Source organism: Microcebus murinus, chromosome 6 (genome assembly GCF_040939455.1).
Source record: "Microcebus murinus isolate Inina chromosome 6, M.murinus_Inina_mat1.0, whole genome shotgun sequence".
NCBI classification, from domain to species: Eukaryota; Metazoa; Chordata; class Mammalia; order Primates; family Cheirogaleidae; genus Microcebus; species Microcebus murinus.
The window spans coordinates 9349093-9362367 of record NC_134109.1 but is presented as its reverse complement, the minus strand read 5'-3'; the positions used below and the strand labels follow the sequence as shown (position 1 = coordinate 9362367).

The following is a 13275-nucleotide window of genomic DNA, read 5'->3' as shown; positions in this document are numbered from 1 at the left end:
GACAGCAGGAGGCATACACAGGAAGGGAAATAATAAATGGCAATACACACAGGAAGGGAAATAATAAATGGCAATGACAGTTCCATTCCAGCACTGTCAACCATTTTGGTTAGTGAACAGTGGGTTCATTAAATCCCAGATCACACTTTTTAAATGAGAACATGACTCTAAAATTAAAATATGCAAATTGAAATGGATAATTTAAAATGACTTTGAATAAACTAGAAAATGTTTTTAAAAAGAGAATAAATGGTGAAGAGGGAGTGTCATAAATCACCTTATTACCAGTGAGAATACAGGAGCAAACAGAAATGTAACACAAAGTGTAAGATAATCCTCAACAGGCCCTTACGAGAGTAAATTAGAGGCCCTATAAGCTAAGGAGACTGAGAATTCTGTTCACATAAGAGCCATGAAGAAGAATAACATTGGGGAAAAAATGCCCCCAAAATGGACATTGTTCAAACTGGATATAAGGGAGGTCAAAAAAGTGACACTTGGGGCATAGCAAGCATTGAATTGGGAACCAAAATACCTGGGTCTTTTGCTGTTTCTGCTACTAATTGGAGATAATCATCTAAATTCTCTGGGTCTATTCGTCTGTAAAACAAAATACTAATCTGGAACCTCTCTACCTCACTGGGTTATCATGAAAGGAAAAGAAAATCACAGATGAGAAAGTATAATGAAAACTGGATAGTATTAGAGATAACAAATAGGGAAGATATGCTTATATAAATAAGTCTCTGATAACAATACTAGTACCTGCCAGCTATAAGGTTATTAAGTATGAAATGTCCAATTTTTTGATATTTCTGACATTTCACTTAGATACTTCTTGTTTCATTTTTATTGTGAAGGTACATACTCAGTCTTGCAAACGCATGGTTTGGCTTGTGATTATCTTTCAAATTGTTTTTAGAGCAATTTTTGTGAAACCATGGATAAGTAAAAAATTCGTGTTATTTTCAAATATAAGTTCTGTTATAGAACCAATGCAGCACAGACAGCTCAAAATATCAACGAAGTGTTTGGGAAGGATGTGGCTAATGAAGGCACAGTACAACGATGGTTAGAGAAGTTTTGTTCTGGTAATTTTAATATTGAAAATGAACTACATGGGTGATCTGAGACCAAGGTTGGATAATGATGAGCTGAAAGCTATAGTGGAAGTGACTACATCTCAACCTCCGTGTAAATTAGCAGAAAGATTCGATGTTACTATTCCAACAATACTGGACCATTTGAAACAAACTGGCAGGGTAAAGAAGCTGGATAGATGGATCCCACATGAATTAAAGAGCGTCACAGGAGAAATTGTCTTGAAGCTTGCCTTTCTGTGCTATCACGACATAAAGGTAAACCATTTCTACACTGTATTGTATGTAAGTGTGATGAAAAATGGATTCTTTTTGACGATCACAAGCATTCAGCACAATGGCTGCATAAAGTCGAAGTGCCAAAACAGTCCAAAACCAAATACTCATCAAAAAAAGCTAATGAGGCCTATTTGGTGGTCCAGCGCTGGCATTATTGACTACAGCTTCATGAAACCTGTTCAGTCATTTATAATGGATGTCTACTGAAACCAACTGGACAAAATGATGAGGATGCTTGTGATTAAGCAGCCAAGATAGGTCAACAGAGATAGGCCAATCCTCTCGCAAGACATCGCTCACCAACATGTCGCACAAACAACACTGCTCAAACTACAGAAGCTGGACATGGAAACTCTCTATCATCCACCATATTCAGCAGACCATGCACCAACTGACTACCACTTTTTCCGGGCTTTGGACCACTTCTTGCAAGGAAAAATATTCAATTCTCAACAAATGCCTTTGGCGATTTCAATACCACTCGGCTTTCCAGGTTTCTGTGCTGCTGGCATAAACAAGCTGCCGTTAAGATGGCAAACCTGTGTTGATAGTTTAGGTGCATACTTTGATTAACTGTACTGCTTCTTGTTTAAGATATAATAAACTACACTTTTGATTCAAAATTTCATATTTAATGACCTAATATCTTCTCATAGCATTTTTACCTGCAACTTGTATATAACAAGCTCTTTTGTGATAAATGTTTTCTTTCTTCCCTGAGGACAAATGAAAATAACTTAATTCTGGAAAAAAGTATTATGTTAGTTAAAAAGATTAATGCTAGGAAAGAATATCAAACAGTAAAACTGGCCTTTCCAAAAAAGCTCACAGAATCACCTTTCCAGACCCCGTTATTCTGAAGGCACAGGATAGATAGATGACTTTTCAAGTTTCATTTCTACCCTATGACTGTCGTGAAGACTTCACTGATATAAAATGTCACTGACATGGCAGGGATTGGAGGAATAACATTGCTGACTATACCTTTGACTTTCTTTGAGGGGCTCCAGCCTTCATTTCTGCCTTGTTAGGTCCATGTAGGTCACCATAGCTTGCAATGTACTGAATGAGGTTCATTAGTGCAGCACAAGAATCTGAGCACGTTCTGATATGGACAACATCACTGGAACAGTGTAACTCAAAGCGGGGCTCAGTCTGGATAAGACACAGGAAAAAAAGTATGAAAATATCTTCCACACAAGAGAAGAAAACTGCTTTTTGTGCTTAGATTTAAATATATGATAATTTCTCTTGCCACAGAAAAAAATGTATTTACAATAACTCAATCTTAGTTTTAAAATATTTTATCTATTTTTTGACTGAAAGTAGGCAAATGGAAAAATGATTTTATGGTAAATCCAACTTTTTTAATCTCAAGAAATAAGACTCAAACAAAAATTTCCATTTATTTTAATAACTTACTTGCTCTCCATCAGAATCAGACTTCACTGCAGTTATGGTTAATTCCAAGAGGCCCATATCCATCACACGAACATAATCTATAATTTTTTAAAGTAATAAAATGTATGAGTACAGGTTTGAAAAAATGCTTATCTAACCACTACCTAATAAAACTAGCATTTCTCTAAAATCCCTTGCAGAGTGCTACAAATATTTATGATGCAATGGAAATATAGTTTTATTCTACAAAAATCCCACAATTCATTTTTTCTAGTTAGAAACAAAATTTGTCTCATATTAATATTTCATGTATATATATAGTAATTTGGTGCAATTAACTTATAAGAACGTTATAACTTCAAATTGAAAAACCAGTATCTGAAAAAATGAACTCTGAATACATGGGACATGATCACTATATACTTAAAGATCCTTTAATCTTTAGGGATCTTAATAAGATCCTTAGTTCAGTGGCATTACCTCAGAGTTAAAATCCTTTAAAATAGTCACACACAAAAAATAAAGCAGCATATATCTACACCAGATTTGTTTTTCAACACTTACCTCTACTCAGATTTACAGTGACAGTATTACATTTGTCAGACAGATGTAAAGCAGCTTCATCCAAGATTATTCTGAGGCAAGAAAGAGAAAACCAACAACCGAAAAACTTAAGGTTTGAATGTCATACCACATGATCACTATATCCATAACTGCATCATTCTTTCTGCTATGAACATTATCAAATCGTATGCTGTTTCTAACATAATTGTCATCTAACATTTTTTTTAAAACTCACTGTTTATGAGTGCTAGGAATAAACAGTGTAAAGAATTAGGTTAAGTTGTCTGGTCAAATTAATTCTAAATTTTGAGCAGATTTTTTTCTTAATAGATGTCCAAATTCACAAGGTTTAAATTATAAAGATAAAAGTCTGTCAAATATTATGTGAAGTTTACTATATGTTTTAAAAAGCAAACTAAGAATCTCCAGAATTTTTTCCTTAAAAATGAAATGCAATAATGAAAGTGCTGCTGGAATGAGTCACGTGAGAAAGAAAAATTGAGTAACTTGGATAAAAGGATGTGATTATTAGTAAAAAAAAAATGATTTTAACAAAACATGGAGACTTTAATAAAATGGCTTAAAGGGTGAATATCGATTAGTATGTTCTGAGCAGCTATATTTAGTATATAATAAAGTTTACACAGGTACCTGAGAGTAGAAGAAGATTTATCCAATGCAACGCTACTAGAAACACTGAATGTTTCAACAGTAAGAAGAGATCGGATTGGCAAATAAAGGGGCCTAATATCAAAAAGAAACAACAGAGTATCAGTTTGATACAACATCAGAAACTCTCTTAAAGAAAAACATTTTGAACATTAACTCTATTGAATTATGGTTTTTTTCCCCAAAACGTTTTACATATTTTGATCAATAGAACTTTATTTTGGTCCATTTGTAAACTTACCTATAATCAAGTGCACAGCTCCAAAGATGAACATGAAAAGTTGTAAATGAAGTTGGAGGATTATAACCCAAAACAGGTTCATCGGCAATATTTAAGAAGTATAAAATCTACAATCACAAAAATATAAAATGCCCTGCTTTAGAAGAAAAAAAAGTTTTGATATAATATCCTTAATACCAATGTAAAACAGAGTATCTCAAGTCAAAGCAACCATTAAATTGGAAATCATAATGCTAAAAGAAAAATATCATCATTTTGAAGAAATTCATTTCAAAAAGAACTTGACCCCAACCTCACAAAAAAGGTTAACTATGGAAGGTGATAATGTTTATTTGTTTGACTATACTAATCATTACACTATGTACATGTATATCAAAATATCATGTTGCACATCTTAAAATATATACAATAAAAAGTACTTGCAAAATTAGAATTTGAAATGAAGAGGCCCATCCAACAATTGCAATGCTACAGAAACCTTAGAAAGCCATACTTTATGAAATTAGTAACAAAATATGCATAATATAATTTCAGATTATTTTGCTTGGAACAATTCTTGAAAAAATACATTTTGCTGAAAACTTCTTAAAATCAGATTGATATTTGGTTTTCTATATAACCTTTACAGGGGGAAAATCTGGTTGTTTTATATAACTAGTTGTTGCAGAAAGTTCTTTTTGCTTAATTTATGCCTACTTCAGCCTAAAGTCCCTCTCACCAACCCTATTCTCTTGTACTTCTAATCTAAGCAAAAAAAGAGGTTATGTTAAACCTCTCACTAACGGCCAGTTAGTGTTCATTCTAACCATTTCTCCATGCCTACCAAGTAGATAGACAGATCTCCTGTTTCCTAAATGCTTTAATGAGAAAAGCACTTTGAAAACATTCAAGCTTTAAAATTATTTTCTTCCCCAGCACAACTAAAAGGTTCCTCTTTCCAAGGAACATGAGAAAGAATCGGTGGACCAGTTATCATTCTCACATAAAGAAAAATTAACTTCTTACTCAAAGTTTCCTCTGAAAAATAACCAATTGTATTTTTTTTTTTTTTTTTTTTTTTTTTTTTTGAGACAGAGTCTCGCTTTGTTGTCCAGGCTAGAGTGAGTGCCGTGGCGTCAGCCTAGCTCACAGCAACCTCAAACTCCTGGGCTCGAGCGATCCTTCTGCCTCAGCCTCCCGATAGCTGGGACTACAGGCATGCGCCACCATGCCCGGCTAATTTTTTATATATATATCAGTTGGCCAATTAATTTCTTTCTATTTATAGTAGAGACGAGGTCTCGCTCTTACTCAGGCTGGTTTTGAACTCCTGACCTTGAGCAATCCGCCCGCCTCGGCCTCCCAGAGAGCTAGGATTACAGGCATGAGCCACCGCGCCCGGCCACCAACTGTATTTTATTGCCATGAAGAGTTATTCAACTGGAAATTAATTCCAGAAATCCCAAAAAATACCTTAAAGCAGTATCATATTATTGGCCTAGGCAATAATATGGAAATCACGGCACTTAAAGAACTTCTGGTTATAAAAGTAATTCAACACACCATTCCTCTATGCCAGGCACTCTACAGGTCTTTGACACAAAGTCCCTTTCCTTCCTTTAATGACATAAAAGACAATTCTGTCATTGAAGTTTTAGGACCACATATCAAGGTAAAAATATCAATTACATTCTGACATGATAATAATGTTCTGTGTCTTAACCTAAGAAGGTGGTTACACAGTAGTGTTCACTTCACTATAATTTACTGAGCTAAACATTTATGACTTGTCAACTTTTCAGGATGTGTATTATATGTCAACATAAATTTCAAAATAACTTGATACACACATAACACCTCCCTTACCTGCTCATGCCAGCTAAGCCCAGAAGGAAGCATTCTATGCTGGAGAGTGGCTCCCTTCAGTCCCACAGCAATCAGAAATTCCTACAGAGAACAACAATACAAAGAACTGTATTTATCACCCATGTTACTCTATAACCCAAAAGTTTTTCCAAGAAAATGTATTGCCTAGTATGCAATTATTTTTAGCTAGTAATCAAATCAACAACAAGTATTAATGGTATTAAAGTACAAAACACAAACCTTTGTATTGGACTCTGATTTATCAGACAATATTTTAACTGCAACAGAGAGCATATTTGAACTCTCTCCTCCAACACCATCTGAAGAACCTCTACTGAGGCCGTCTTCTTCAGAGGAATAAATAGTAGGTTCTAACCAATGTGGGCGGGTTGAACTGGGCAGTCGTGCTTCTGTGGGAAGAATCACTCCATCCACTATGCCTATATTCACATTGAGGTAAAAATATTTAAAAAAAATGATTACTCAAAATTAGTTCATGGACTTCCAAAACTCCAAACAAAAATCTATGTAGTTCCATTGAATATAACATAATCCTGGAGGCATAATGACCAAAAACTAGCTTTAATTAATAATCCATTAATTAAAGGCATTAATAATCCACTCCTCTTTACTAATGTTGATATGACTAACATTGCACAACTTAAGGGGAAAAAAAATAAGCTAAGATTCTGAAATGCTAGGAAGATTAAATTTAAATAAGAAAATCTCATACATAAACATGGAGAAAATATAAGCATCTCATTTCCATTCACAAGGTAACTCAGGTAACTGCTCAAAAATGTTCTATTTCTGAAATCAAAAGGGAATATTCCTTGAGAGGGAATAAAGAACATAAAGTCCTATCAACTGATGAACTGATCCCTAAGATGTGACATATCTATACAATGGAATATTATTTGGCAATAAAAAGTAATGAAGTACTGATGTAACTTGGATGAACCTTGAAAACACCATGTCAAATGAAAGAAGTCAGTCACAAAAGACCAAATATTGTATAATTCTATTTATATGAAATTTCTACAATATGAAAACTCCACAGAAGCAGAAAACAGATTAGTGGCTGCTTAGGAGTGGTAGAGTGGTATAGCTAAAGTATATGAAGTTTCTTCTTGGGGTGATGAAAATGTTTTAAAATTCACTCTGGTGATGATTTCACAACTCTACAAAAAAACATTGAAATGTACACTGTAAATGAGTAAATTGTATGGTATGTGAACTATATCCCAATAAAGTTGTTACAAAAAAAGAACATAAAGTTGACTTCTATTAATAATTTACAGTATTATTTTGACAATGGAATCAGAATCCCCCACAGAAAATAGTTTATATCAAAGTTCTGTTCTCAACATTCTCTTTATTAAACAAGAAATTCAAGCATGTCTAAACAGAAGCGAACAAAACACACATTTTTCCTACCTTTGTGATATAGACTGAAACTGCTAGAATGAAGGCATATGTAGTGCTTGTCATCAAAACCTTCATATTTTGTCACGCAAAATAATGAACCACTATTGAACTCTAACCAGAATTCACCATGTTTGTTTTCCAACATATCTCCATTATCTTGCTAGTAAAAAAGTCAGAAAAACACAGATGTCATTATTTAAACACAGAAAAGTAAGAATGTCCCTTGGGATGCTCCTTCTTGATTCAGCTTAGGAAAATCTCCTACATCACAGCAAAGCAGTTTAATTCTTGGTTCATTCAATACAGTGGTACTAAAAACTAAATAACTTATTAAATAAATATTATGTGAGACCTCTTCTGTCAAATGAATCCCTGTACTTCATCCTCCTTCATCACAAATTACCAGTTACCACCCCTCAGGATTAGCACCTGTTTTCAAAAGAGAGGGCCACCCAAAGTTGGACCTGCAATGAAACCTAAATCCTCAAAAGTTGCTGTCATCATGGTGTGCCTCAGAACACTGGTCTTCATCAGTCACTGAAACACCCTCAAGCTACTTCAATCACTGGATGTGTATCATAGCAGATTTATCTAAAATAAAATACATTTGAAAAAACACTTTGGATTTGTAAACCTTACCTTCACGTCTGTGTACACTGCCATTAATCCATGATTAATGCTCAGAAGAACTGAGAGAAAACTCTGTGAGTTCTTGTTCTGAGAATCTAATTTTTTTTTCCTACGGGAACGATAGTTGGGATCAACAGTGGAAAAATACTGCAAAGTCTCCTCCTCAGATCCACTCTCCTCATCTGTGAGAAATAAACACACGATTACATGGTTCTGATAGCTTATTAAAATAAAATAGGAACCTAAAAATTATTACAAAAATATTTTATATTTGTAACCTGCTTATTTTTACTAACAAACATGGTGTGACAATAAAAATATACTTTCTATGTTTTTCTTTTTTAGTCCTGAGTTTCAAACAATCTGCATACTATTATTCTAAAAATAACGTATTTAAGTGAAAATGATATTCTCAATATACAAAGAAATGGAGAAATACTCTTATACATTACTAAAAGAAATTATAAAATATAGTCACAATGAAAAACATAGTAAAAGAAATATTCTTAAACTACAACTGAAAAGATTACTACTTTGTTAATTGATAAACTAGGCATTTTAATTCAGAGCAAATTAAAAATATATTACCATAGTGAACTGTAGATTTAAATGGACTAAAACTATCTTTATTGAAGGTATTAATCAGTTGACTGGCTACTGAAAGCCCAATACCATAGGAAATATTTTCTAATGTCTCCACTGGTGAAGGAGCTGTTGGCTCCCATAGTAGCAAGTCATTAAAGATCCTATAAAGACAAAAGATGAAAAATAAGTACATAATTCCTACTTCAATTGAAGGCAAACTAAAGTATCCTTTTAAGAGATCATATGATCAATAATTTTTTTAAATGATGAAATGGAAATTAGATCCTGCAAAAGAATTTTAAAAACAATAACAAGAAGAACAATTGTGTTCTTTCAACAGAAAAGAACTGATATGGCTATAATGCAGGGCAGTGATAAAAGAATCTGCACAGACACCTGCACAGATACTTGCCTGGTTTTACTTGTGTTATATGCACCAATTACAAATTCATATTGTACTTCTAAATATACTTTAAAGACAGAAGCCAATTAAAAGTAATAACCCACAAAAAAACAAAAGGAAGACTGTTCACATACGAGAGCACTTTGTAAACGAGAACTGATCAGGCATCGTCTCATTTGACTCTCCCATCAACTCTGTGGGGCGTCTAGAGGAGAATCATCATTCTTACTTTACACTTCAAGAAATTGTCTCATAAAGGGTAAGTCACCCTGCCCGAGGTCACACAGAGCTGGAATTAGAGTCTAGATTATGTTCACCTTCCAATCAAGTTCTTTCTTTAGAGATATCTGCTTTTTTTTTTTTTTTTTTTTTTTTTGAGACAGAGTCTCGCTTTCTTGCCCAGGCTAGAGTGAGTGCCGTGGCGTCAGCCTAGCTCACAGCAACCTCAGACTCCTGGGCTCAAGCAATCCTCCTGCCTCAGCCTCCCGAGTAGCTGGGACTACAGGCACGAGCCACCATGCCCGGCTGATTTTATATTATATATATTAGTTGGCCAATTAATTTCTTTCTATTTTTATGGTAGAGACGGGGTCTTGCTCAGGCTGGTTTCGAACTCCTGACCTTGAGCAATCCGCCCGCCTCAGCCTCCCAGAGTGCTAGGATTACAGGCGTGAGCCACCGCGCCCGGCCGAGATATCTGCTTTTTTTTGTTGTCGATAGAAAGCCCAACTTCACTGGGAAGATGTCATGAGATGAAGAATCATGTGGAGTAGGGAACAAGGAGAAGAAAATCTTTCAAACCAGCTAGACTAACCCAATCGATACTGGCGAGCAATGGGGTTGACAGATGTCTCGGCTAGGCTACTACACAACCTACCCTTTCAAAGAAATACTCCTCACTACTCAGATGCTCTTCTGGCCTAGCCTCTTCCCCTCACTCACCCTCTAAGCTCTTAAGAAAATGCAGACTTTACAATGTCTCCTAGGAAGCCTTATCAGATTTGGACCCACAGCACATCCTTCACACATACCTATTTAGACCACAGCTCCCATAACACTCTCCTGTGTTTCCTCATTTCCCCTTCCTGGACTGCACAAATCTCTCCCTGACAGAGACATTTGTGTCTCATCATCTCTGTATGTACCTAGCACAGTGGTGTCACATAACAGGCACTGACAGTCAATGAGCAGAGGTTAGGAGGGTGACTCGCATGGAAGGATTGCCAAAGCACAGGCTCATCGTAAAGCCCAGTGTGAATACCATGCCAGGTGCCAAGTGCTGAGCCAGCCCTTCCCCTCCTATGAGAAGCCACTTCTCAGGCCAATTCCTGAGCTTCTGAAGCCCTAGAAAGTATAAACAGTACTGAGAGTCACAGTAGATTATTAACTGAATTTACAGTATAATCTACTATGACTCTCAGTAGATTATAATCCCCACCCAAAAAGGTTTCTCTTTGGAAGCATCACTACGTTAAGAATACCAGGGATAAAGGACAGAAAGATGCCATATCTCAGACACACTGACAACTATGCCCCAAAACTCTGTGGTACAAATGCAGCTTACTGCTTCTTGGGCATATTACAGGACAAAGAAACAAAAGAGTATAAATCCAGATCTTGGCCTAAACTATAATTAAATAATGAAGGTATGACATGAAGAATTTCCTCAGGAAATGCTCTTCCTTTACTTCATTCCCTACCAGCATTCTCTTATCTTCTTATAAGTTAAAAGAAAACTATTACTTTAAATAAGATATATGTATATGATATGTAACCTGTAAGTATAAGTTTCACATGATTTTACTGTTTCCTTATTTATATTTTAGTCTAAGGGCCGTCTTTTTTTTTTTTTTTTTTTTGAGACAGAGTCTCACTTTTGTTGTCCAGGCTAGAGTGAGTGCCGTGGCGTCAGCCTAGCTCACAGCAACCTCAAACTCCTGGGCTCAAGCGATCCTTCTGCCTCAGCCTCCCGAGTAGCTGGGACTACAGGCATGTGCCACCATGCCCGGCTAATTTTTTTTTTATATATATATCAGTTGGCCAATTAATTTCTTTCTGTTTATAGTAGAGACGGGGTCTCGCTCTTGCTCAGGCTGGTTTTGAACTCCTGACCTTGAGCAATCCGCCCGCCTCGGCCTCCCAAGAGCTAGGATTACAGGCGTGAGCCACAGCGCCCGGCCCTAAGGGCCGTCTTGACACCATTAATACTATAAAGCATTGGATGGTATTTCTAACATTAAGAAAGAAAAAAATACTTAATATATTTAAGGACATATCACCATGATTCTATGTCCATGAGCCTGAAATACAACAGACACTCATTAAATATTTGATTTATAAAACCAGTTGGAATTCTTTTTTATATTCTATATTAAAGGACTTTTGACATAGAAAAAAATTCTCCTGTACCTGAAATAGTCTTTCTAAAGAGAGCCAGTTGACCAAAGCACTACAGGAATAAACTGCTATTTTAAATGTATGAAGTACAAGCCGAGCTGGTTATGACCCCTGCTCAGAAAAAAAAAGATTTTATAAAAAGGCAAAAGGACAGTATTGAGACATTTAGTAAAACTCAAATGGGGTACAAGGATTACATTGTAGATATCCATATTAGCGTCCTGATTCTGGTGGTTGAATTATAGCTATATAGAACGCCCTTATTTGTGAGAAAGTCACAACAATGCCCATTTAACAAACTACCCAGATTAACAGATATTCTAATCCCTGATTTAAGCAATCAACTGCCCAATCCCTCTCAACTGGCATAATGATTGATGTCCCCATGTGCTAACTGCATGCTGCTGGCAGACTGCTCTCTAGACAGTTCTCACCTGAGAACTTCCACTCCTACCAGCTGAGTTAGATGTTTTATATATTCACCAAGGATCAGTTGTGTTTGGCATCAAATCTGCTTGTATTTGTTGCTGTAAGTATAGTTTAATTAAACACTGTGCTAATTTCAAGTATGCAGACTGAGGTTAAAAAAAAAAAAGAATCTTAAAAACTTACAAGGATTCTGCACTCTGTTCACTTTGAAAATATATATTTTTTATTCCATCTTAAAGAAACTGGAACTAAAAACTAAAGGCAATGCCTCCTGGGTGTATACTTTATGCACAAATAGACAAAATGGAATTCCAATCAGTGGCTGACACTCAAAGAAAAGGCCTTGCTGGGCGCAGTGGCTCATGCCTGCAATCACAACAACTTGGGAGGCTGAAGCGGGAAGACTGCTTGAGCCTGGGAATTCAAGACCAGCCTGGACAAGATAATGAGATCCCACCCCTTTAAAAGAAATTAGCCGGATGTGGTGGCATGCACCTGTAGTCCTAGCTACCTAGGAGGCTAAGGCAGGAGGATCAACTTGAGCCTAAAAGTTCAAGGTTGCAGTGAGCTCCAATCACACAACTGTACTCCAGAGTGGGCAACAGAGCAAGACCCTGTCTCTGAAAAAACAAAGAAAAGGCCTTGTCCTATATTTAGAAATGTAGTGAATGAATATACATTTATAAATCAAATGTTTAAGGTGTGTATTACTGGTCTTGATGTCCTGATTTAACCAAAAGCCATCTGCTCAATCAATGCAGAATAAGTCAAGCCCTTCTGATCTCTGGGCTGGGCCTTGAAGGAGTCATTTCATTTCCCTCTACCTTAGCCTTGCATGTGTATGAGCTCTTAGCAGACATCCTTCAACTATAAAATAAGGGGAGAAGACTAGAGATCAGCAGTTTCCAAACTTCAGATCATGTACAAACAAATCCAACAGTTAAAAATAATTTGTGAACACCTCTAATTTGAATTTATGTGAATTTAAGTAATACTATTTACCATGTAGATTATAAAACAAATATTAAAAATATAAATTTTAGGGCCGGGCGCGGTGGCTCACGCCTGTAATCCCAGCACTCTGGGAGGCCGAGGCGGGTGGATTGCTCAAGGTCAGGAGTTCAAAACCAGCCTGAGCGAGACCCGGTCTCTACCATAAAAATAGAAAGAAATGAATTGGCCAACTAATATATATAATATAAAAATCAGCCGGACATGGTGGCGCATGCCTATAGTCCCAGCTACTCGGGAGGCTGAGGCAGGAGGATCGCTTGAGCCCAGGAGTTTGAGGTTGCTGTGAGCTA

At 36.1% G+C, this 13275-nt stretch overlaps 1 protein-coding gene across 4 annotated transcripts in view; it reads right to left on the bottom strand.

Moving 5' to 3' along the window:
- ATG2B (autophagy related 2B) overlaps window positions 1-13275 on the bottom strand; it is an 81781-nt gene that overhangs the window by 25264 nt on the left and 43242 nt on the right. For all 4 annotated transcript variants that reach the window (XM_012791048.3, XM_076003743.1, XM_076003742.1 and 1 more), the window contains 10 exons: window positions 8746-8903; window positions 8167-8339; window positions 7537-7687; window positions 6340-6539; window positions 6100-6180; window positions 4255-4361; window positions 3996-4088; window positions 3345-3415; window positions 2802-2878; window positions 2364-2534 (listed from right to left, as the gene is read on the bottom strand). In XM_012791048.3, coding sequence (XP_012646502.2) covers window positions 2364-2534; window positions 2802-2878; window positions 3345-3415; window positions 3996-4088; window positions 4255-4361; window positions 6100-6180; window positions 6340-6539; window positions 7537-7687; window positions 8167-8339; window positions 8746-8903 — 1282 coding nt within the window. The remainder of the gene's footprint in view (window positions 1-2363; window positions 2535-2801; window positions 2879-3344; window positions 3416-3995; window positions 4089-4254; window positions 4362-6099; window positions 6181-6339; window positions 6540-7536; window positions 7688-8166; window positions 8340-8745; window positions 8904-13275) is intronic.